Genomic DNA, 26,205 nt, shown 5'->3' with positions numbered 1-26,205 from the left:
GCACATAATTGCTCTGGATAAGAGTGTCCGCAAAAAGATAACATAATTACCCAAGTTCTGTGGTTTCAGCTGAAAAAGACATACTTTTACTGTGGCAGGAAGCCAAGTAAAGCTTACCAACATGGGGTGACAAGTCTTTGCACCAAAGGGCTTTGCACACAAAACAAAGTTAAAAAAAAAATATATATATAACACAGGAGGAGCGATTTTTTATTTTTTTATTTTACCTTTATTTAACTAGGCAAGTCAGTGAAGAACAAATTCTTATTTTCAATGACGGCCTAGGAACAGTGGGTTAACTGCCTGTTCAGGGGCAGAACGACAGATATGTATGTACCTTGTCAGCTCGGGGGTTTGAACTTGCAACCTTCCGGTTTGTTACGAATCCCTTTTGGCCCGACAGTCTAGGGGAGACGAGACCCGTAACATAACTCATGCAAATTATAATAGTGAAAAAGTAAAAGTGAGAACGAAATAACCACGACAACTGAAATCTACCAAAAACTCAGGGTTTATTGGAAAACACACGGTAATGGGGGGAGCAGGAAAAGGGGCTGAGCTGGACCCAAGGAAAGAAATAAGTATTCAAAAACACCCCTAAGCTAGACTAGCCTATTTCAACAACAGCTAACTAACTAACCAAAAATACAGTGGGTGGTCGGCCCAGTTCTAACTAGTGTATTTAACAAAGTTTACCTACGGGTAGTGTATGCCCATGGGCGACTTGTCTTGGTTCCCCCTTTTCCCACCAGCAAACAAACACTATAACCAAAAACAATACTCACAGGTGAGGACAAAGTGATATGGAGGTGCTCAAACAAAAGATAGCTCAATACATAAAGAGAGTGAAACAGAGAAATCTACAGACATGGCATTTACAGAGAGATTGAGCTTTACAGCAAACTACTGACAGGGTTTTTAAACAAAGGGAAAGGAACACCTTTTAGCAAGAAGAGAAAAGTGTAATCCACTTTAGCTGAAACAGGAAGAGAAACAGGAAGCAGGTCATATCTTGAGTTTGGTGTGTTGCTGCTACTGATACATGATTTCCCTGTCCTCCGTATCTCATAGAAAACAAGAGGTGAAATATCACACAGTAAAACAAAACCAAAGCAAGTATGTTCATGAGCGAAAACAGGAAAGATGAAAAGTGGTTAAAATTGTGTTTTTTGGTAAACCAGACATTCAGCTTAACCAAAATACAAATAGGGTCAAGTTTTGTCATGAAAATTCCAGGTCAGTTCTTCTGTTCCATTCCATGTCACATTTATTCCGAATCACACACATATATATATATATATAGATCTAGGTTTGAATAATGGATGCATGATTCTTTCCAACAGATTCTACAGACCCGGACGACATTGATAGGTAAAACGTGAAGAGCAGACAACCCGCTGACTTTATAAAAATATATAAATATACATTTCATCTGAGCGTTATCCATTAAAGTGCAATTCAAAGAAAGCAGTCCTCATAAGGGGCTTTCTACTATGCATGTATTTCTCTCATGACCCAGGTTACGGTCATCCACCCGTCCCCAGACTCAAACCCATCACCCATACATCAACTTCCCCTCAAGACAGGAAGACATACTATATTAATCATTTGGATCCTCTTCCTACCCATCAGCTCTGGGTGGACTGTACCTGTCCCATGATTGTCATTGGGTTCAACGTCCCCTTCTCCTCTGCTTGGTCAGGTGAGTCTTCAACCACACCTGAATCCCACAGTGAGCGTTTCAGATCGTGCTGCACCCCCTCAACACACCTCACCATATCCAGCACGCGTCGCCGGAAGTTTCTACACAGTCCGAGATGGAGCACTGGGTTGAGGCAAGCGTGCAGGCAGGCTAGAGCGAACGTGACAACCAGACTGTTCTCCACAGCTGTCCTCCCGTTCTCACAGGACACAGAAACAGGCTCCCCAGGTCTCCCCTGAAAAGTGTCCACCATGAGGGTGATGTTGTAGGGAGTCCAGCAGAGGAAGAAGACCAGCACCAACACCAGGATGACCCGGACGGCCCTCTGCTTCTGGAGGCCCTGGGAGCCACGCTGCAGCCGCAGCAGGATGCAGGAGTAGCAGAAGAGTAGCACGGCAGAGGGGAGGAGGAAGCCCACCGTGTGGTAGAGCAGGCGGGAGGCCAGGCGCCATTCAAACCAAGACTGGGAGAGGGACGAGTAGTTGTGAACACACTCCACTTTGTCTCGTCTGGTGTCCCTCACAGACTCCAGGAAATGCCAGTCGGGGATGGAGAGGAGGAGGGAGAGGAGCCACACGGACAGGCAGCTGGCCTGCACCATCCAGGGCTTCCTGCGAGAGTACATCTGGACCGCGTGGACCACGGACAGGTAGCGGTCCAGACTGATGCAGGCCAGCAGGAAGATGCTACAGTAAAAGTTGATCTGAGGAGAGAAAGAGAGAGAGCGAGAGACAGAGAGACAGAGAGATATAAACTTGAGAAAGCTTTTGGCTGGAATGAACATTAAGTTGACACAGCTGTGTTCCTCTTCTGTACTTCCTCTTTTCCCAGAAATGTTGAGAGTTTATTAATGGACTCAGAGGAAGAGCCCATTAACTGTACCCCCCATCATGTACCACGCCACTCCACACTATTCCAAATCCTTTTAATTTACCCTCTCTCCCCATCCCCAACCCCAAGTTTATGTGTTCATACAGGTATATACACTTGCTTGACCAATCCTGTCCCCCACAGTCCTTACTGTGAACATGGCTCCAGTGATCTTGCAGAGGGGGTTCCCAAAGCTCCAGTCCCCAGTGGCCTGAACAGCCCAAAGGGGCAGCGTGACCAGCAGCAGGGTGTCAGCCATGCCCAGGTGCAGGATGATGGTGTCAGTCACGCTCCAGCTCCGCCTCCTCTGGACCAGAACCACCAGGACCAGCACGTTACCCACTAGCCCCAGGACCAGCGTCAGGGAGTAGAGCATTGGGAGGAACACCGTGCCAAAATGCACCCCAATGCCATCTTCAGGGGAGCAGTCCTCTTTATAAACATAGTCCTCATCGTAGTTATAGGTGCTATTCTCTAGAAATATCCCTCCCAGGTCCAAATCCATGTCTGTCTGTGGAGAAGTCGAAATCAGTTGATCATTTGGGTAATACAGGCCAATCTATTGGGTTTAAGATAAAAACAGTGCGGGCAGAATATGTGTTGGTGAGGACAACAATTTCCTTTTTCACAAAGTTATACCTAGAGAGATCTGTCTTTAGTCTCCGGTCCTCTGCTCTAACACTGACAGGTTGTGTGGGTGTGAGAACGAGAGGTATCCCCTGAAGTGTCTCATCTGACAAGGGCCAGATCAGATTACATTCACGCTGCTCACATGATTCCGATGTCACCAGATGAGGAAACACTACACACAGCATAGTAAGAGCGGAAAGTACTGTTCTCCTGTCCACTGCACTGCAGACCATCTGACTGGTGCCATTGACACACTATGGGAGCTTGTCTCGTTGTGCTCTAACCACACTCTCTAACCTCTCTGTAGGTATTCTATACTTATCTGATTTTCTGTTAAACCAGAAAGACTGGTGGGAGTTGGCAAGAGAGAGGGGGAGACAGAGAGAAAGTGATAGAGAGAGAGAACATATCCTGGGAAATATGGGTGTATGGATGCACAGACATATGCATACAAACACACAGAAAGGAATTCAAACAGCATGAAAGACTTAAGCGGAGTAAAGAGAACTTGTGTAGGACAAAGACCACAGACGAGGAGAAAAGAGAAGACACCTAGACAGTAGAAAGGGTTTGAAATGAGAAATGTACTTACCACATTAGCCATGTTCTATAACCAATCATTTACTAGTCCCAGTACCATTGGAGAAACTAGAGACAAACACTGCTGTTTACTTACACTATAAATAAGCCAGGAGAGAACAGGCAGTTTGTTTGAATGGCTTCATCCCCTGAGCACTTAAAGAAGCAGAACAGAAAAGAGCTTAAAGGAAGAGGGGAAAAAGAGACAACAACTTCACCTAACAGTTCACACAAAAGAAAAGTGAAGGAGGTCATGGGGATGATGCAAGACTTTTAGAAGAGAGGAAGTATAGTCATTTCAGTCCTCTACTCTCACCGTGAGCAGAGTTGTACAGTATACACGTCACACACCCAGAGAACCAGCGCCCGTATTTTGGGAGCTTTGCAGAGGTAACACCTACCACAGATGCCGATTGTTGGTCAATAACATGTACTTGGCAGGGCTTGCGCTCACAAAAGCAGTGCTGTGCGCAGTATAACAAAGTTGCATCTGGCGAGAGTGGATTTGTTGGAAGTGTTGTTTTGATGTTGCAGCCTGGTCTCATAGACAAGACACAACATAGTAAATGTAAATCCAGATCCGTGAAACAAAAATGTGTATGATATGTTACGTTTAGTATGGTTAGATAAGACAGAGGGTTACTTAAGGAAAAACTAAAGTATGGTGGTTGGTTGTGGTCGGCATATAACTCAAACGTCTAGCAACCCAAAGGTTGTGAATTCAAATCTCATCATGGACAAATTTAGCCTTTTAGCTAATTAGCAATTTTTCAACTGCTTACTACTTTTGAGCTACTTTGCAACTACTTAGCATGTTAGCTAACCCTAACCGTAGCCATTTTATCTAACCCCCCTAACCTTAACCCTTTAATCTAACTCCTAACCCTAACCTGTAGCCTAGCTAACGTTAGCCAGCAAGCTAATGTTAGCCACCTAGCTAATGTTAGCCACCTTGCCACATAGCAAAAATTTTAGTTTTGCAAATCTGTAACATATTGTACGTTTTGCAAATGCGTAACATATAATAGGATTTGCAATTGGTAACATATCATAAGAAATGGGTGATGGTCATCCACAAATTAATACATACCATACGAAACGTAACGTACAGTATCATCCGGCTGTGATTGGGAGTCCCATAGGGCGGCACACAATTGGCCCAGCATTGTCCGGGTTTGGCCGAGGTAGGCCGTCATTGTAAATAAGAATTTGTTCTTAACTGACTTGCCTAGTTATATGGTTAAATAAAAATAAAATAAATACAATTCATAATAAATATAGTGCTTTGGTACATACAGAATAATATGAAATGCTCCGAGACCAGGTTGGCAAATATAGTGCTGGTATGAGCAGCTGTCGTTACTTCGAGGGAAACGTTTATCCACTTCTGTATTGGTAGGTGCCGCTGCTATACATATGAGCTCCAAGGTCCAAACATGAAGTGTTGGAGACAGTTCTAGTTTGCATGCATATCCTACGCTTCAATCACAGTAGTTGTGCTACATCGGGGCCTGACAAAATAGTGCTTCAGTTATATTACATTTGTGGTACAAGTCCATCTCAATAGTTTAGACTAACAACACCTCCTGCCCTAAACTATCTCATATCCTCTCCTCCTTCACTGATCTAAAGACACAAGATTAGCCTACTAAAAGCAATAGGGTTATGCATACCTACATTACATTTTCTATGGCCCAACCTGGTCTCAGAGCATTTTGTATTATTCTATAAGTCATTCTGAGAGATGAAATTTAGTTTGATATGTTATGTTTAGTATGGTCAGTGGCAATTGTAGATCTTGGTGGGGCAAAATTTTTTTTGGGGGGGATGCATGCCAGAAATGCCTCTACACAACACTAAACAATACATACATTTCACTATAATGGTGACAAACCATGCCCACAAACTGTTAGGGCCTACATAAAGCTGTCCCAACAGCAGAGTGCCAACAGCAGTTCCAACACCTTACCACTGCTACACCTGGCTATCAGTGAAGCCTTGTCTGGCAGCGAAACAGTTCACTCATTTACTGCCTTTAAAAAAAAACAGCTGATATGGCTGACTTGCTTAAACAAATGTGGTTTCTATTGACAATTTAGATGTACAAACTATGGCATAATGGGACGACAAGCGAATAAGAGACAATCTGTAATTCCGATTAAGACATTAATGAGCGAGCGACGATGGACGTAGTCAATATAACTATTTGTTTAGCACCTTTGAAATGTACAGAGACAGAATTCAGAACATGGGCCGTTCTTACAGTATTCTCCCTGTACAACAAGTCAGAACCGTAGGATAAATAAAGGGGGCATATAAACAGACAATGAAAGCTCTTACAATATTCAACGATTACATTTCTCGAAAACAGGTTATAGGCTACATGTGCTGCAAGTTAGAACAGTAGGCGAAATGAAGAGGTGAAAATATACCAAATGATTAGGGTGTAGCACATTGAATGCCGTTTGGATCTTTGTGTGTCAAAAAATATATAACACTATTTGACGCGTTAAATAAACTTTTAATTTGACACGTTAAATTACACAATTCTATTATAGAAAGATATGGGTGCTGAATTTATGTGCAGGCCAAGTACCAGCACTAACATCAGTACCACTGTTAAAGCTGTACAAAAAAAGTTGCCAAACAAACACACACTGGGCCACGAACGATGTGTTTACAATACCACATTGGTGAAAATAGACCAACGACTCATCGTTGAATTTGGAATTTCCAAATTGTTGTGTAATCTTTATGTCCAATGGCCGATGATTACTGCTACGTTTTATCTATAATTTATCTTAATAATTTATCTTCATATGACAAGTATTAAAAGGATTTGTCAGTAGATTGTTGACTTGATTCATGATGATGACTGCTAACTAAGACTTTGAAAGTAAGATGTTGACATCATCAGTCCAATCAAAGCTAATGTACATACAACGTGATTTGACATGATTAAAAAAAACTTTTTATTTGACCTTTATTTAACCAGGAATTTGGTTTATCTGTGGCCAATGACCTTGAGCCTTCTTGGAATGGCACTTGTAATATAACTCTATGGCAGGACCCAAAGGGCTGAAATTTTGGATGTCCACCCTTACTAAGGACTTAAACTTGGTGATGACATACTGTCCCCATGAGTGACAGAACACTGAGCCAATCACGGCGCAATGCTCCTATTTTCTGCTGGCTCGCCCCACCACCACAGAAAGCACTGAGCTAGGCTGAAACACCTGCATTTTGGAGCTGCCTTATTCAAGAAAACAAAAAAGAGACCGTGTGTATGCAGCGTTATTAACTGAATGAAATATATTTTTACATTGTTTGCAAACTGATATGAGACACGTATTAATGCCAAAATAACATTCCAAACAGGCAAGAGAAATGTTCTGAGAAATTAAGGCTATTCCATGTGAGAAATTGCCAAGAAACTGAAGATTTCGTACAACGCTGTGTTCTACTCACAGAACAGCGCAAACTGGCCCTAACCAGAATAGAAAGAGGAGTGGGATACCCCGGTGCACAACTGAGCAAGAGGACAAGTACATTGAAGTGTCTAGTTTGAGAAACAGATGCCTCAACTAGTCCTCAACTGACAGCTTCATTAACTTGTACCCGCAAAACACCCGTCTCAAGGTCAACAGTGAAGAGGTGACTCCGGGATGTTGGCCTTCTAGGCAAAGTTTCAAAGAAAAAAACATATCTCAGACTGGCCAATAAAAATAAAAGATTAAGATGGGCAAAAGAACACAGACACTGGACAGAGGAAGATTGGAAAAAAAGTGTTAAGGATAGACGAATCTAAGATTGAGGTGTTCGGATCACAAAGAAGAACATACGTGAGAAGCAGAGAAAATGAAAAAGTGCTGGAGGAGTGCTTGACGCCATCTGTCAATCATGGTGGAGGCAATGTGATGGTCTGGGGGTGCTTTGGTGGTGGTAAAGTGGGAGATTTGTACAGGGTAAAAGGGATCTTGAAGAAGGAAAGCTATCCCTCTATTTTGCAACGCCATACCATACCCTGTGGATGGCGCTTAATTGGAGCCAATTTCCTCCTACAACACGACAATGACCCAAAGCACTGCTCCAAACTATGCAATAACTATTTAGGGAAGAAGCAGTCAACTGGTATTCTCTTTTTAATGGACAGATACATTAGTTTAAGACTATACCACTCATCAAACATTATGACACCTACCTGTAGTGTGTTTTGTTTTCACTGCTTTTTCGATCTTTCAACCTCTCTTCTTCAGACCTTAGCGAGTGAACGACATACATTACATACATTCAGTATGAATGCAAATTTACTGCAAAGATAACCTGTTCTGTCTTACTATCCAGGTCTGTACCCAAACAATTTGAGCTTCTACTTCTAAATTAACCTTTCCAGAAACAAGTCTCTCACCGTTGCCGCTTGCTATAGACCACCCTCTGCCCCTAGCTGTGCACTGGACACCATATGTGATTTGATTGCCCCCCATCTATCTTCTGAGCTCGTGCTGCTAGGTGACCTAAACTGGGACATGCTTAACACCCCGGCCATCCTACAATCTAAGCTTGATTCCCTCAATCTCACACAACTTATCAATGAACCTACCAGATATAACCTCAAATCCGTAAACACGGGCACCCTCATAGATATCATCCTAACTAACTCACCCTCCAAATACACCTCTGCTATTTTCAGCCAAGATCTCAGCGATCACTGCCTCATTGCCTGCATCCGTAATGGGTCTGCCAGCAAACAACCACCCCTCATCACTGTCAAACGCTCCCTAAAACACTTCAGCGAGCAGGCCTTTCTAATCGACCTGGCCGGGGTATCCTGGAACGACATTGACTTCATCCCGACAGTAGAGGATGCCTGGTTATTCTTTAAAAGTGCCTTCCTCACCATCTTAAATAGGCATGCCCCATTCAAAAAATGTAGAACCAGGAACAGATATAGCCCTTGGTTCACTCCAGACCTGTCTGCCCTTGACCATCCTACCGATCCTTGACTTCAGAGATGTCATCTATAAAATAGCCTCCAACACTCTACTCAGCAAACTGGATGCAGTCAATCACAGTGCCATCCATTGTGTCACCAAAGCCCCATATACTACCCACCACTGCGACCTGTACGCTCTCGTTGGCTGGCCCTCGCTTTCATACTTGTCACCAAACCCACTAGCTACAGGTTATCTTCAAGTCTCTGCTAGGTAAAGCCCCGCCCTATCTCAGCTCGCTGGTCACCATAGCAGCACCCACTCGTAGCACACGCTCCAGCAGGTATATCTCACTGGTCACCCCCAAAGCCAATTCCTCCTTTGGTCGCCTTTCCATCCAGTTCTCTGGTGCCACTGACTGGAACGAACTGCAAAAATCACTGAAGCTGGAGATTCCCATCTCCCTCACTAGCTTTAAGAACCTGCTGTCAGAGCAGCTCACAGATCACTGCACCTGTTCATAGCCCATCTGTATACAGCCCATCTATCTACCTCATTCCCATACTGTATTTATTTATTTAGCTCATTTTGCACCACAGTATCTCTACTTCCACATCCATCTTTTTGCACATCTACCATTCCAGTTTTTAATTGCCATATTGTAATTACTTCACCACCATGGCCTATTCATTGCCTTAACTCCCTTATTTGACCTTATATGCACTCACTGTATATAGACTTTGTTTTCTCTTTTTTCTACTGTATTATTGACTGTATGTTTTGTTCATTCCGTGTGTAACTCTGTGTTGTTGTATGTTTCGAACTGCTGTGCTTTATCTTGGCCAGGTCGCAGTTGCAAATGAGAACTTGTTCTCAACTAGCCTACCTGGTAAAATAAAGGTGAAATAAAAATAACAAAAATAAAAAATGAAGATATATTCAGGTCAGTCTGGCGACAGTAAAACAAGTGATTTTAAGGAAGTTTTCATAATGTTCAAGACTTACGACATGGGAAAGTTCTGCAGGAGAACCAGGCACCAGCATCGCCTAATTTGCTGCATGTTTTCCTTTGAAAAAGATAATCACACAATCGGATGGGTATCACATAAAACATTATATCCACTAGTGATGAGAATTTCATACATACTTCAGTAAAATCACACTGTGCTTCCATTGCAATGTACAGAGTGTACTGTAAGTTAAGAAAGAGTAGGTTGTTAAGTTTGATAGTTATAACAACAATAATGATAATAGTAAATAATAATACTAATAAAGACATCCCCCCCCCCAAGAAGTCACAGCATGTCACATCAGCATCCAGCTCTGCAGGAGTTTGATGCATGAATAGTGTATGTAGTGTAAAAACTGTAGGAAATAGGTCCCAAAAAGTGTCAAGAATAATAAACAAGAAAAAGTATGAGCAATAACAATAGTGTGCTTTGCATGCTGCAAGCACAGAAATAATAATAACCTGTTATATGTTATAACAGAAAATAGGACTAATATAATATACTGAATAGCATCTTACCATCAAAACAAACACCCCACAGTTGTTTGAGAAACCTTGCTTTGGTAGGCCCTGTGGTGTGAACAAGGTACAATTTTCAATACAGGAATGACAATCAAATGGTACAGTTCAGTGGAATCATTTAATGGAATATCTAACCTGAACATCCACACCAAAAGTCCTCCAATGTCCAGGGGACAAGATCAGAGCAATGTTTCTGTGAACACCGTGTATGTGAAAGTAAAGAAAAAGTACAATTCAACAGCTTTTAATACTCCAGCATGCATAACAGTTTTGAACACAGTTGGAACTGAAGTAGCCCAAGTATTTTTCACAACATGGGTGATGCTGGATCAGAAAATGTATTTTCGACTGCAAACACACCATTTCTCACATGCCAAAACTCTTTCCTTGGACACTGTTTCAAAGCAATGTGTATACTTTCTTCGTCAATGTGTTTGAAGTTTTTCTTATTTAACTTCAGTTTGCAGTGTGGACAAGTTACAACGACTTTTCTTGACTTACTATGTATTTTGGGATCAGGTGATTTCATTATTGTATATACTATGTGTAGGCTGTGTAGACTCGCTATGTGTAACTTACAGGCTGACTACAACGCTCGCGTTGCAAAATACATTTACATATCTATATTATTTCATTATTACACCCACACTTCTTGCGCGCGCCAACGAGCATCTGCGTTGCCAAGGGCTAAGTTCTATTTGTGAAGCAGATTGCGCTGCAAGTCCTGCCTCTCCCATCTCCTCATTGGTTATACCCACATGCTACTGAAATACGAATGTAGTCAGTGGCGGTAATGCACCTAATTTATGAAAGTTGCCAATCTCAATATAAAGTCAAGAGAAGAAAAAGCCTAGAAGGAGGAGAGATGACTAGAAACGATTCGGTTGACCGTTTTATGTGTGGATTAATTGTCGGAGTAGAGGACCTTGTGCATTTCAGGTAAAATAACAACTCAATGTTTATATCCCAGGACAAATTAGTTAACAACACCACGCTAGCTAAATAGGACAAATTAGCTAGCAAGTGCAAGCTAGCTAGCTAAATTGCCATAAATGTTTAATGCTTTTCGACCTGTCCCCAAATTAATGTATCTGATTCAGAGTTTGTTTTGATATTTTAATCTGCGTGTCGTGATCGCGTTTGGTGGGGGGACAAAATAAATGTATGCACGATGGAGCACGATGGCGTACTCGTAAACCTAGGCTTACTGCTCATGTAGGCAAATCTGTCCAAATAAGATTTCCTCATTGTGAGCAATTATTAATTAATTTGGGGTGGCCTAGTAGTCTAGTGGTTAGAGTGTTGCAAGTTCAAACCCCTGAGCTGACAATGTACAACTGTACCACTGTTCCTAGGCTGTCATTGAAAATAAGAATTTGTTCTTCACTGACTTGCCTAGTTAAATAAAGGTAAATAAAATAAAAGGTGCTAATTAACGCTATGCTAATATCAGTGTAGTAGTTGGCCATATTAAAAATATACCACTGCACTGGTATACAAGAATATTACTAAGTACATTATGCATAATTACAATCTCACTTACTTCCACGATTTATAATTTTATCCATGTTGATTAGGTTCGATTAAGATTCGCTTTTGTTGACGTTGATACCGACGTTTACCTCAACTTGGGTGACCTTGACGGAGAGGGGAAGGTTAAACGCATTTGACTCCGTCCACATTGAGCCGGGCCCTGAACTGCAAACTGCAGTCAGGGGCTTCTCATTCATGCAGCAAGAGCTCTGATAGGTTGGAGGACGTCCTCTGTTAGTTGTCATGATTACTGTGTAAGTCTATGGAAGACAGAAGCTAGCTGTCCTCTGGCTACACGATGGTGCTACCCTACAGAGTGGTGTTGAGGATACTGTAGACCTTCATAGCAAAACATTGTGTTTTAATAAATTATTTGGTGACATGTGAATATATTTAGTATAGTTTTATCTAAAAAGGGAAACTTTTGAAATGTTTTATTTGTATGAAATTCCCTGAGGAGGATGGTCCTCCCCTTTCTCCTCTGAGGAGCCTCCACTGGTACCCATACCAAACATAACATGGAGTGTCTCGGATTTACATACAGAATAAATCAAAATGCTCTGAGACGAGGTTGAATGGCCTGGGAATTTGTTTTCACCTGCCAGGTTGTTTCAAAGTAGAGATAAAGTATCCTACAGATTAAGAGAATAAGGAAAGGAATAAATCATACATTTTTTATACATTGTCCACCAGATGGCGAGATTGGCCTTTTTTTGTAAGTGCTTATTGAATGTTTCCTGATACTGGCTACATTAATGCAGATAAATTAACCTTGAAATGTTGTATAGCCAAAAATATCTAGAGACGTAACAAGATATTTGCATATCATTTATTTATTGATATATCAAAAGTACATTTCCCCCAATGTTTTATTCTACTTCCTAAGATTTCTACAACACAGAAATACATGTATACAATCCTATGTACATATGTGTTGTGCTGACTGATGTATAACAATCTCATCTAAAGAAGTGAATTAGAAAATGTTGAATAACAGTCTGGTACCAAAGGACACGTGGACATTTGCCATAAGTAAAGCTGCATGTCTGTCATGACTTACTTAACACCTTTGTTTCCCCTCTAAAACAAGTGAAAAAATGAAGCAATCAACCAAAGAAAAAACTATTGCTGCAGGATTTGAAAGGTATAAGTGTTTGCTGCCTTTTGAGGAAGTAGGTTTCATACATTTAAAAATATATATTTTGCAAGAAATTATCCAGTTCCTTGAAATTATAGTCATCAACTTATCAGGAAACCAAACAGCTTGAGAAATTGTTCACTGCTCACCTTCATATTATGCAGTCTTTGCTGCTCACACTAGAGGCAGATGAGGTTAACATGGTCACACCACTAGAGGCAGATGGGATAACATGGTCACACGAGAGGCAGATGGGGTTTTAACTTGGAAGGCTATACGATTGGATGGACAGTAGAATTTCATTAACCAAAATTACAAGAAGAGAGTGAAAATAGGCTACTATATGAAAAATGTCCTCCCTGAGAATGTGTTGTCTTTAAAAGCACCATAATGTTGACCTATTACAGTAGGAGCAGGGCCACTATCAGGAAGCACCAGAGGAACGAATCACAACAAAATAACATACATTTTTTCCTCACTTTGACACAATGTGCACATCTGTATTTCTTTCCCATTTTGTCATTTTCATAATAAACAATTTGTGTTTCCTCTTTTCAGCACCCACTAGTTCAATATTACCTGTCCCCCTTTTGACTTGTATTCTCTCTTCCTCTCTCTTTTTCTGTCAGTCTCCACATCCCCCGCTCCCTCTCTCTCTTTCTCCCTCTCTCCAGGCTCTCACCTGGGCCGTGATGCACAGACCTTTCACGGTCCTCACTAGTTACCAGAGCCACAAAGTCATAATTATGGCTAGACTCCTGTCTATTTCTACAATTTCTCTTCTTCAAATCTGATTTTAAACCTAACCTTACCCCTAACCACACTGCTAACCTTATGCCTAACCCTAACCTTAAATTAAGACCAAAAAGCTAATATTTGTTTTCATGAATTTTTACATTATAGCCAATTTGGACTTTGTGCCTGTGGTAACTAGTGACAACCACCTTTAAAAAAATGATATCTCTAAATGTATAACATACTACCTAAAAAAACAAAAACATAAACCTATATATTTAAAGTGCCTCCTAAACATGACTGACATCGGGTAAAGAGGATAGGCTATCAGCTGATCATTGTGTTGATGATTGATGTAAATCTGATAGTTAACTAGCATTTTGTGATTCTCTTCAATGCTCTTAAATCATAACTTCATATAATACTATAATATTCATACTCTTCTAACTCATGCTATAGTAAGTATATGGTTGGTTGGCTGGTGGCTTGTGTGGATATTTTAGTATATGGTGGTTAGCTAAAGTCTAGACTACCTGTGTTGCTGCTGCCCTGACACACATGTGCAACACCTGACTGATGAAGGGATTGAGATGGGTTGTAGAGCCTGAATGCAGCTGCTCCTCTCTATGTCTTCTGCCTCTCTGCTGCTCGAAGGCTATGTAGGCCAAACCAAATATTGATGATGATGTAGATCAAATGTTATGCTGCTGTGGCAGTACTGTTGATATTTAAACTAGGTAGCTTGCTACACAGACTCGACCGGTGACTGCATTTCAAGCCATGCATGTTTGGATACCAGGCACATGCAAGCTCTGTACAGGGCAGACCAATGGGATGGGGGGTTGGGGGTGGTGAACTTGATGACTTGTGGGTTCAGAACAACAACAAAAAGGTGCTTGGGCACAGGTAGACCCCTATCTGTGCACGTGGCTGGCTCACGCCATGATAGAGTGGGTGTTCTCACTCTCTGCTGAGCTGAAGGACCTAGTGGGCCTCCGTGTTTTCCTCTGTCCTCCCCATTCCTTCATCCCTGGATAGAACCTCTGTCCCAGCAGCCCCTTACACATTCTGGTCAGCTCCCTCCTAAACTTCACCCCCACAAAGCCGTACAGCAGCGGGTTCAGGGCACAGTGTGACAGGCCCATGCTCTCAGACACCAGGATCCCGATGTCCACCGTGCGGCCAAACTGGCAGCCTCCACTAATCACGCCCAGCTTCTTCAGGCTTTCGGCCAATTGGAAGGAGTTGTAGGGTGCCCAGCAGAGCACAAACATGGACACCAGGGAGACGATGAGGTGAAGGGACTTCCTCTTCTGGCGGCGCGAGGCGTTGCAAAGGGAGCGGAAGATACGGATGTAGCAGTAGAGCATGACCAGCAGGGGCAGCCCAAAACCCAGCACCAAGTTGACTAGCGGCATCCCCACCTGCCACTGCACTGAGCTGTGGGGGAACACCGTCTGGCACACCAGCAGGCCCTGATGATCCCCCGAGCGCCCCACTTCCACCTTCACCACTTGTCTAAAGGTGATGTCCACCCCACTCAGGCCCAAGCACACTGTCCAGATCAGGGTGCAGGCAATCTGTGCATGGCAGGTGTTGCGTTTCCAGCCGGTGCTGATGGCGTGGACAATGGCCAGGTAGCGGTCGAAGCTGATGCAGGCCAGGAACAAGATGCCGCTGTAGCGGTTCAGAGAGAACAGGGCTCCGGAAATCTTGCAGGCGGCCATGCCGAACACCCACTGGAGGGCCCACTGGACGGCGAACAGGGGCAACGTGAGGGCCAGCAGGAGGTCGGACACGGCCAGGTGGAGCAGGAAGGTGTCGGTGAGGGAGAAGGAGCAGGTCCCACCTGTCTGAGAGGTGCGGTAGCGCATCAGCACACACAGCACCAGGATGTTACCCACCAGCGCCAGCACAAACACCAGGCTGTAGACCACAGGGGAGTAGCTCCGGGTGAAGTCCATGATGCCATCCAGGTTGCAGGGCACGCCACTGGATTGGCTACTGCCTGTTTCTGGTGAAAAGCTGTAGTTGTCATCATAAATCTGGAGACATAGGAGGGGAAAAGAGAGTGAGAGGAAGGAAAATTAGCTAACTACAACAATGTTCTGGGTCCGTATGCATAAAGCATTCCGCCCTGCCCATATAATCTTTTTCATTATGATCTAAAAGGTAAAACTGATCCTAGATCAGCACTGCTACTCCAAGACCCTTTATGGATACAGGCCCTGGATTCTCCTCATAGGACAGAATGCATTTGTATCTCTGACTAAACTCAAGATGATGCAGTGCTAAATTCATACAGATGTGTGTACCTGTTACAGATCTTAATTTGACCTATATAGTCACAGCTAAATAGTCCTGAAGCGACCTGATATGAGCATTTAGTCCATAATGGTGCTTGATCAGTGGTTAGGCTATTAGCTGGACAAAAGTAGTCTACATGAAAAGTAATGTTAATATAACCGTGAGTTATTGTACGTTTTCAGTGAATTTATGTCAATTTCAAAGTTTATCTGCATTTCCTGTGGTGCAGAAAAATTCTTAGCAACAAAAGCATGATCAAATTAAGGTCCTACACTAGTAGCTTCTATGATATTCATGTACAGATTGTTATTCATTGTCATATATTTTTTTATTCTGTTATTTTCTTGACTAACCATGTTGTTGTAAAATATAATTTCTTATTTGACTTATTTAGCTTATACTTTTTCTTTGTCTGCTAGTTCCAATTATTTATTGCACCATCTATTGCTCTTGAAGTCATAAAGAACTACATTTATTAGTATGTCGCATAACAACACCGTTACTCACATAGTAATCTGTGGTTGCCTTGACGTAATCCATTGTTACCAACGAAACAGCGGAACACCTTCAGACTCAGGACACTCTTCTCGTATTCTCACCCGCGTTCCTCTCTTCTTTTGCCACTCTGAACCAACTAAAAAGGAGAAGTTAGCAATTCAGGAACCGAATCCTCTCATATTTTAGCCCAAGCACATCTATTCAAAGACAGCTGTTGGGAACCGGTGACTGTGTCCAATGGGGATTGTGACATATCGAAGAGACAGTGCATAACTAGAAAAACATTTCTCTGTCCATCTCTAGCTGTTATTCCTGGCTTATATTAGTAATATGTAGTACATTGCACATGTACAGTACATACAGAAAGTATTCAGACCCCGTAACTTTTTAAACATTTTGTTAAGTTACAGCCTTGTTCTAAAGCAATCTACACACAACAACCCATAATGACAAAGCAAAACAGGTTTTTAGAAATGTTTGCAAATGTATCCAAAATAACAAATAGAAATACCTTATTTGCATAAGTATTCAGACCCTTTTCTATGAGATCATCCTTGAGATGTTTCTACAACTTGATTGGAGTCCACCTGCGGTAAATTCAATTGATTGGACATGATTTGGAATGGCACACACAGATCTATGTAAGGTCCCACAGTTGACAGTGCATGTCAGAGCAAAATCCAAGCCATGAGGTCGAAGGAATTGTCCGTAGAGCTCGGAGACAGGATCGTATCGAGGCACAGATCTGGGGAAGGGTACCAAAACATTTCTGCAGCATTGAAGGTCCCCAAGAACACAGTGGCCTCCACCAAACTTCTTCCACCTAGACTCTTCCTAGAGCTGGCCGATCAGGCCAAACTGAGCAATTGGGGGAGAAGGGCCTTGGTCAGGGAGGTGACCAAGAACCAGATGGTCACTCTGACAAAGCTCCAGAGTTGCTCTATGGAGATGGGAGAACCTTCCAGAAGGACAACCATCTCTGCAGCACTCCACCAATCAGGCCTTTATGGTAGTGGCCAGACGGAAGCCACTCTTAAGTAAAAGGTACATGACAGCCCGCTTGCAGTTTGCCAAATGGCATCTAAAGGAATCAGACCAAGAGAAAGAAGATTATCTGGTCTGATGAAACCAAGATTGAACTCTTTGGCCTGAATACCATGTGTCACGTTCTGGAGGATACCTGTCACCATCCCTACGGTGAAGCATGGTGGTGGCAGATTCATGCTGTGGGGATATTTTTCAGCGGCATGAACTGGGAGACTAGTCAGGATCGAGCGAAAGATGAATCAAGCAAAGTACAAGGAGATCCTTGATGAAAACCTGGTCCAGCGCTCTCAGGACCACAGACTGGGGCGAAGGTTCACCTTCCAACAGGACAATGACCCTAAGCAAATAGCCAAGACAATGCAGGAGTGGCTTTAGGACAAGACTCTGAATTTCCTTGAGTGCCCCAGCCAGAGCCCAGACTTAAACCCGATCGAACATCTCTGGAGAGACCTGAAAATAGTTGTGCAGCGACGCTCCCCATCCAACCTGACAGAGGCTGTAATCACAGCCAAAGGTGCTTCTACAAAGTACTGAGTAAAGGGTCTGAATCCTTATGTGAAGGTGATAGATATATATATATATATACACACATACATACATACATACATACATACATATATACATACATATATACAGTGCCTTGCGAAAGTATTCGGCCCCCTTGAACTTTGCGACCTTTTGCCACATTTCAGGCTTCAAACATAAAGATATAAAACTGTATTTTTTTGTGAAGAATCAACAACAAGTGGGACACAATCATGAAGTGGAACGACATTTATTGGATATTTCAAACTTTTTTAACAAATCAAAAACTGAAAAATTGGGCGTGCAAAATTATTCAGCCCCCTTAAGTTAATACTTTGTAGCGCCACCTTTTGCTGCGATTACAGCTGTAAGTCGCTTGGGGTATGTCTCGATCAGTTTTGCACATCGAGAGACTGACATTTTTTCCCATTCCTCCTTGCAAAACAGCTCGAGCTCAGTGAGGTTGGATGGAGAGCATTTGTGAACAGCAGTTTTCAGTTCTTTCCACAGATTCTCGATTGGATTCAGGTCTGGACTTTGACTTGGCCATTCTAACACCTGGATATGTTTATTTTTGAACCATTCCATTGTAGATTTTGCTTTATGTTTTGGATCATTGTCTTGTTGGAAGACAAATCTCCGTCCCAGTCTCAGGTCTTTTGCAGACTCCATCAGGTTTTCTTCCAGAATGGTCCTGTATTTGGCTCCATCCATCTTCCCATCTTCCCTGTCCCTGCTGAAGAAAAGCAGGCCCAAACCATGATGCTGCCACCACCATGTTTGACAGTGGGGATGGTGTGTTCAGGTGTGTTGCTTTTACGCCAAACATAACGTTTTGCATTGTTGCCAAAAAGTTCAATTTTGGTTTCATCTGACCAGAGCACCTTCTTCCACATGTTTGGTGTGTCTCCCAGGTGGCTTGTGGCAAACTTTAAATGACACTTTTTATGGATATCTTTAAGAAATGCCTTTCTTCTTGCCACTCTTCCATAAAGGCCAGATTTGTGCATTATACGACTGATTGTTGTCCTATGGACAGAGTCTCCCACCTCAGCTGTAGATCTCTGCAGTTCATCCAGAGTGATCATGGGCCTCTTGGCTGCATCTCTGATCAGTCTTCTCCTTGTATGAGCTGAAAGTTTAGAGGGACGGCCAGGTCTTGGTAGATTTGCAGTGGTCTGATACTCCTTCCATTTCAATATTATCGCTTGCACAGTGCTCCTTGGGATGTTTAAAGCTTGGGAAATCTTTTTGTATCCAAATCCGGCTTTAAACTTCTTCACAACAGTATCTCGGACCTGCCTGGTGTGTTCCTTGTTCTTCATGATGCTCTCTGCGCTTTTAACGGACCTCTGAGACTATCACAGTGCAGGTGCATTTATACGGAGACTTGATTACACACAGGTGGATTGTATTTATCATCATTAGTCATTTAGGTCAACATTGGATCATTCAGAGATCCTCACTGAACTTCTGGAGAGAGTTTGCTGCACTGAAAGTAAAGGGGCTGAATAATTTTGCACGCCCAATTTTTCAGTTTTTGATTTGTTAAAAAAGTTTGAAATATCCAATAAATGTCGTTCCACTTCATGATTGTGTCCCACTTGTTGATTCTTCACAAAAAAATACAGTTTTATATCTTTATGTTTGAAGCCTGAAATGTGGCAAAAGGTTGCAAAGTTCAAGGGGGCCGAATACTTTCGCAAGGCACTGTGTGTGTGTATATATATATATATATACATATACACACACACACACACACAGTGGGGCAAAAAAGTATTTAGTCAGCCACCAATTGTGCAAGTTCTCCCACTTAAAAAGATGAGGCCTGTAATTTTCATCATAGGTACACTTCAACTATGACAGACAAAATGAGAAAAAAATATCCAGAAAAATACATTGTAGGATTTTTTATGAATTTATTTGCAAATTATGGTGGAAAATAAGTATTTTCCACACTTTATTTATTGATTTATTTTACCACTGCTGGGGTATCAAAATAGCATGTCACCATGTGTAACAACAACCTCTAACTAAGGGTAACGATCTCAATCCACATAGATACTTCTTGTGCAATTCAGTTTATTCAGATGTGGATGGATGTCATGGGTGTTCAAGTAAATGACGTTAGGTGGTGGAGCTGTCAGGTCTTCTTTATTCACTTGCCTAAAGAATAAAGACGCTACAAGGTTTTTACTCTGGGTTGTGAGGTCAATATTACAAAGGTATGTAGAGGCACTAAACAGGAGCACAAATGGAAGAAGCAAAAGTCTGAAAATACCTGCAATACCTTTGCTCTTAATCTTAATAAAACTCATTACATAGCATACACAACATTAGAACTTGTTCAAAGACGAGGCTGAATTTGTGCAGAGACAAGGCTGAATTTGTGCAGAGACAAGGCTGTATTTGTGCAGAGACAAGGCTGAATTTGTGCAGAGACAAGGCTGAATTTGTGCAGAGACAAGGCTGAATTTGTGCAGAGACAAGGCTGAATTTGTGCAGAGACAAGGCTGTATTTGTGCAGAGACAAGGCTGTATTTGTGCAGAGACAAGGCTGTATTTGTGCAGAGACAAGGCTGAATTTGAGGGACATTACAGCATGTTTAGGTTGTTACTGTTTGGAGTGGTGGCTATTATTGTGCAACTTCGTAGCTGCTGTTTCCTTCCTCTACACTCTGTGACTCACAGGGCTGTATGAGAGGTGTGATGTTAGTCAATGGAAAAAAGCAACAGATTGTTGGGCATTGAGAGTAAGATCATGTACAAAGTATGTTTTGGTAAACTATTCAAGGTATATGGGGAAATAACTTTCTTATTATATTAATGGGTAATTCGTTGGTGTTATTAGTCATAAGTAAAGTTTTTAAAGGGGATTATGCAAATCTTGTTTGAAAATCTTTAAAGCTCTCAGATTGGGCGTTTCTTTTCTATCCAATTGAGGGAAACCTTTTCACTTGATCTTATAGTGTATCAACATATACTACTATTTGTTTAAGGAAACCAACCAGAAAGCAACTACATTGCACACACGAGTGTAAGATTTCACAATTTCATGGAGAAAGATGAAAAAGTCACTGCAAACTTCCAGTCAAATGCACAATTCCAGTCAATTCCAGTCAGTTCCAGTCAGTCGACCTTTATCAGAGCATAACTCCACAAACAGTAGTGAGACAGATAAGGCCACACAGAGAGCCTTTTAGCGAAAATATATTTAGAATGAGTCAGAGGGAGTATGAAAGAGGCCACCGCATGCTCCTGCTCTAATTGGTTTCAGTGACGAGCGACAAAAACTCACCTCAGAAAAGCCCTCACAGACGTTGCACAGCTGAGTTCTCATGTATCATCCTATTGAAAGGGTAGTGTTATACAAATATTCATACACATAGCTCATATAAACAAAGACATTCCGTCACAAGAACACATACACCCAGCCACAAGACTGACCCCCTCTATTGGTCGGATGCTCAGGATAAGGTTCTGCTGTGCACCAATGGGGCTTCTGCTCTGGCTAGAGCAAGGCCTGCCTCCAACCCTCCGACCAGTCAAGAAGACCGAAACGACAAGACTCCACCTACTTTATTCTATGTATAAAAATGAATGTAACCGTTGTATAAGGCCTCTTTTTCACCTGACTCCTTGCCGAGTTATGTGAACTAGGTCCGTGCACGTAAAACTGCGGGACAAGATATCTTTGACTCATTAAAACTGTCTTTTGTTACAACTGAAATCCACTCTGTCCAGCGTCCGTGATTGGGTCTCAACTCTCCAGTATTTAAACACTAACAGTAGTACTATGAGCTGTGCACAGAGCCATGCACAGACCTTTCAGGGGGAAAGTGCTCAAAATGAAAAAAAGGGCACTCCCCCCTTATTTCAAAGAAAATCTACTTAAATTTGTATTTTTAGAATAGAACTGTTTATTTCTGCAACAACACCCTCACTTACAATCACTAATCGTAAGCAAGCTAGTTACAGTTATGGCAGAGGGAAGATATTTTGGGTGGGGGTGTAGAATCTTTTCTCCCCACACTGCTGACGACTATTTTTGTCTGCTCATATAGGAGTAATAAAGGCCCAGTGTACTAATTTGGTGCGATTAAAAAAATTATATATATATATTATTCTGATTAATCAAGGGGTGCTGTAGCCTCTACTTCCAGCTGCTATGGTTACAGTGCCTCTCAAAGACACAATTGACATCAGGAAAAGAGGGTAGGCTATAAGCTGGTCATTGATGTTAATGATTGATTTGAATCTGCTAATTAGCTAGCTCAATATTTTTTTACTGATTGTGATTTATCTTCAATGCTCACTAAAGTCATACTATAGCCTAATACTCATAATCTTCTAACTCATGGTATATGGCTGGCTGGCTAGTGGCTTGTGTGGATATTTTAGTAAATGGTGGTTAGCATCATACAGCATCATATGATGCAAAACGCAGCATCATATGATGCAAAACACAGCATCATATGATGCAAAACACAGCATCATATGATGCAAAACACAGCATCATATGATGCAAAACACAGCATCATATGATGCAAAACACAGCATCATATTACTCAAAACACAGCATCATATGACTCAAAACACAGCATCATATGATGCAAAACACAGCATTATATGACTCAAAACGCAGCATCATATGATGCAAAACGCAGCATCATATGACGCAAAACGCAGCATCATATGATGCAAAACACAGCATCATATGATGCAAAACACAGCATCATATGACTCAAAACGCAGCATCATATGATGCAAAACACAGCATCATATGACTCAAAACGCAGCATCATGTGACGCAAACCGCAGCATCAGATGGCGCAAAACACAGCATCATATGACGCAAAACGCAGCATCAGATGGCGCTAAACGCAGCATCTTTTGACTCAAAACGCAGCATCATATGACTCAAAACGCAGCATCATGTGACGCAAAATGCAGCATCAGATGATGCTAAATGCATCATGCGGGGATGATTTCTTTATTATTAACTCTAAGCAATACTTTTTAATTTATTTAATTTGTTCAGCCTAAATACAACATTTATAAGCATGTTGTTGGTGTGTTGTTGAAATGTTGAGCGCTCCTGCCAGCCTCTAGCATGTCACAAATTATTCTCAATTGATTTCTTAAAGGGCAGCTATAGCCTTAAAATAATAGTAACATCGCCTAAATAATTCATTTTTGTTCCTTCTTAGACTACCTGGCTTGCTCCTGACTGATTTAGAGTTAGTATGTTGTTTAATATTCTGTTGAAATGTTGAATGTCAATTGAAAGTGACAGAATCACACTACTTCCCAATCAAAGTAAATTGGTTCTCTCCTCGGCTATAGGCTATAGAGCAGCCTCTGAATGTCATAGAGACAAACCAAAGATATCCTAAAGATATCCTACAGTCACGTCTTTCCCCAGCGTTTTACAGCTTGTTTCTAGCATAACTCATTGCAGACTAAAGTTTCATTATAAAATGTTGTAATATAATCAGGTCCATTTAATTATATTCAAAACTTAAGCTAACAAGGGGTAGGTCTATGCTTTTAGCCATTTTCTTCAACAAAAGCCATAATACCCTCACATACTCCCTCAATTCCAGCATTGATTTTTAATTTAACACAACAAGCTCTTCACTGACACCAAGATATTTAAGGAGTGAGGGCATGTTGATTGAAGGAATTAGCTGACAAAATCTACGAATAGTAGACTAGAATTGTGTTTGTCTAACAGGTAGGCCTACCTCTTATTTAGGCTCTAACACAAAATCTATGAATAGTAGACTAGAATTGTGTTTGTCTAACAGGTAGGCCTACCTCTTATTTAGGCTCTAACACAAAATCTATGAATAGTAGACTAGAATTGTGTTTGTCTAACAGGTAGGCCTGCCTCTTATTTAGGCTCTAACACAAAATCTATGAATAGTAGACTAGAATTGTGCTTGTCTAACAGGTAGGCCTGCCTCTTATTTAGGCTCTAACACAACATCTATGAATAGTAGACTAGAATTGTGTTTGTCTAACAGGTAGGCCTGCCTCTTATTTAGGCTCTAACACAAAATCTATGAATAGTAGACTAGAATTGTGTTTGTCTAACAGGTAGGCCTACCTCTTATTTAGGCTCTAACACAAAATCTATGAATAGTAGACCAGAATTGTGTTTGTCTAACAGGTAGGCCTACCTCTTATTTAGGCTCTAACACAAAACAAGAAATAGTAGTTAAGTAGTTAAAGTCAAATTAAGAATGTTCAAATGAATTAGACCTTCTCGAATTTGTCTACTTTCAACACCCATGCACTGTCCATATCTGCAGCTGCCAATACTTAGTAATGTAAATTATGTAAATTACTCAAATATGGCTTATTGTGGGGTCAATAATCCAGTGGTGGAAAAAGTAACCAATTGTCATACTTGAGTAAAAGTGTAGATTCCTTAATAGAAAGTTACTCAAGTAAAAGTGAAAGTCAGCCAGTAAATACTACTTGAGTAAAAGTTGAAAAGTATTTGGTTTTAAATATACTTAAGTATCAAAAGTAAGAGTATAAATCCTTTAAAAATCGGCATAGTAATCAAATCAAATCAAAATGTATTTGTCACATGCACTGACTAAAACAGGTGCAGACCTTATCGTGAAATGCTTACAAACCCTTAATCAACAATGCAGTTTTAAGAAAAATTGAGTTAAGATAATATTTACTAAATAAACACAATAAAACAACAATAACGAGGCTACAGTATATACAGGGGGCACAGGTACAGAGTCAATGTGTTGGGGAACAGGTTCGTCGAGGTAATTGAGGTAATATGTACATGTAGGAAGGGGTAAAGGGGCAAAGCAGACGGCACCATTTTCTTGTTTTTAAAATGTATGGATAGCTAGGGGCACACTCCAACAGTATTTACAAAAGATGCATTTGTGTTTAGTGAGTCCGCCAGAGGAAGTAGGGATTTTTTTTTAACCTTTATCACATTTGGCTACCAAAAAAAAAAAAAAAAAAAAACGAAAATTCAGCCCTCAAAACGCGAACTTTTTTCCAAATTAACTCCATAATATCAACTGAAACATGGCAAACGTGGTTTAGAATCAATCCTCAAGGTGTTTTTCCACATATCTCTTCAATGATATATCCTTCGTGGAAGCCTGGTTTCTCCTTGCTCTCAAATGGAAAAATAATTGCACCTGGCTTTACGCTCCAATTTCGACACAGGGACACCAGGCGGACACTTGGAAAATGTAGTCTCTTATGGTCAATCTTCCAATGATATGCCTACAAATACGTCACAATGCTGCTAACACTTTGGGGGAACGACAGAAAGTGTAGGCTCATTCCTTGCGCAATCACAGCCATATAAGGAGACAATGGAAAACAGAGCTTCAGAAATTCTGCTCATTTCCTGGTTGATGCATCATCTTGGTTCCGCCTGTAGAATGAGTTCTGGGGCACTTACAGACAATATCTTTGCAGATTCTGAAACTTCAGAGTGTTTTCTTTCAAAAACTGTCAAGAATATGCATAGTCGAGCATCTTTTCGTGACAAAATATCGCGCTTAAAACGGGAACGTTTTTTATCCAAAAATGAAATAGCGCCCCTAGAGATCAAAGAGGTTAACTAGGCAAGTCAGTTAAGAACAAATTCTTATTTTTAATGATGGCCTAGGAACAGTGGGTTAACTGCCTGTTCAGGGGCAGAATGACAGATTTGTACCTTGTCAGCTCAGGAATTTGAACTTGCAACCTTTTGGTTACTAGTCCAACGCTCTAACCACTAGGCTACCCTGCCGCCCCGGATGACCACATGGTCTCTTGATAAGTGCATGAATCTGACAATTTTCCTGTCCTGCTAAGCATTCAAATGTAACGACTACTTTTGGTTGTCATGGAAAATGTATGGAGTAAAAAGTACAATATTTTCTTTAGGAATGTAGTGAAGTAAAAATAAAAGTTGTCCAAAATATAAATAATGAAGTACAGATAACCAAAAAACTACTTAAGCAGTACTTTAAAGTATTTTTACTTGAGTACTTTACACCACTGAATATCTCTGATAAAAATGTCAATTATGGGCAATGCTTTTATTCAAATCAATTATAGCAGTAGCAAGCTCACCGCTGGTCCTCCTCATCTTCACACTCTCTCTCTCAGTAGGCCTAATCCACACACAGATACAGAATGT

General features: G+C 41.3%; 2 protein-coding genes across 2 annotated transcripts; both read right to left on the bottom strand.

The window, feature by feature from the left end:
- Window positions 1-206: 206 nt before the first annotated feature.
- LOC139405779 (C-X-C chemokine receptor type 3-like) lies at window positions 207-3,986 on the bottom strand. Its single transcript, XM_071148200.1, has 3 exons — window positions 3,795-3,986; window positions 2,724-3,083; window positions 207-2,405 (listed from the first exon to the last, which is right to left on the bottom strand). Exons 1-3 carry the CDS (start codon window positions 3,804-3,806, stop codon window positions 1,629-1,631), a joined length of 1,149 nt encoding a protein of 382 aa, XP_071004301.1. The 5' UTR covers window positions 3,807-3,986; the 3' UTR covers window positions 207-1,628.
- Window positions 3,987-12,593: 8,607 nt separating this feature from the next.
- LOC139405778 (C-X-C chemokine receptor type 3-2-like) lies at window positions 12,594-21,470 on the bottom strand. Its single transcript, XM_071148199.1, has 3 exons — window positions 21,325-21,470; window positions 16,464-16,590; window positions 12,594-15,694 (listed from the first exon to the last, which is right to left on the bottom strand). The coding sequence occupies exons 2-3, from the start codon at window positions 16,494-16,496 to the stop codon at window positions 14,585-14,587; spliced, it is 1,143 nt and encodes a 380-aa protein (XP_071004300.1). The 5' UTR covers window positions 16,497-16,590; window positions 21,325-21,470; the 3' UTR covers window positions 12,594-14,584.
- Between the last annotated feature and the right edge of the window lie 4,735 nt (window positions 21,471-26,205).

Source organism: Oncorhynchus clarkii, chromosome 3, assembly GCF_045791955.1.
Source record: "Oncorhynchus clarkii lewisi isolate Uvic-CL-2024 chromosome 3, UVic_Ocla_1.0, whole genome shotgun sequence".
Lineage (NCBI taxonomy): Eukaryota > Metazoa > Chordata > Actinopteri > Salmoniformes > Salmonidae > Oncorhynchus > Oncorhynchus clarkii.
This window is presented reverse-complemented; position numbering and strand designations above follow the sequence as displayed.

What these genes read in the sequence shown, in the direction of transcription:
- LOC139405779 (XM_071148200.1), bottom strand. An exon ending in TCACTGGAGCCATGTTCACA is followed by an intron (nt 2,406 to 2,723) that starts GTAAGGACTGTG and finishes TTCTCTCCTCAG; the next exon opens with ATCAACTTTTACTGTAGCAT.
- LOC139405778 (XM_071148199.1), bottom strand. Translation starts at nt 16,496, where the DNA reads ATGGATTACGTCAAGGCAACCACAGATTACTAT. An exon ending in AGGCAACCACAGATTACTAT is followed by an intron (nt 15,695 to 16,463) that starts GTGAGTAACGGT and finishes CTATGTCTCCAG; the next exon opens with ATTTATGATGACAACTACAG.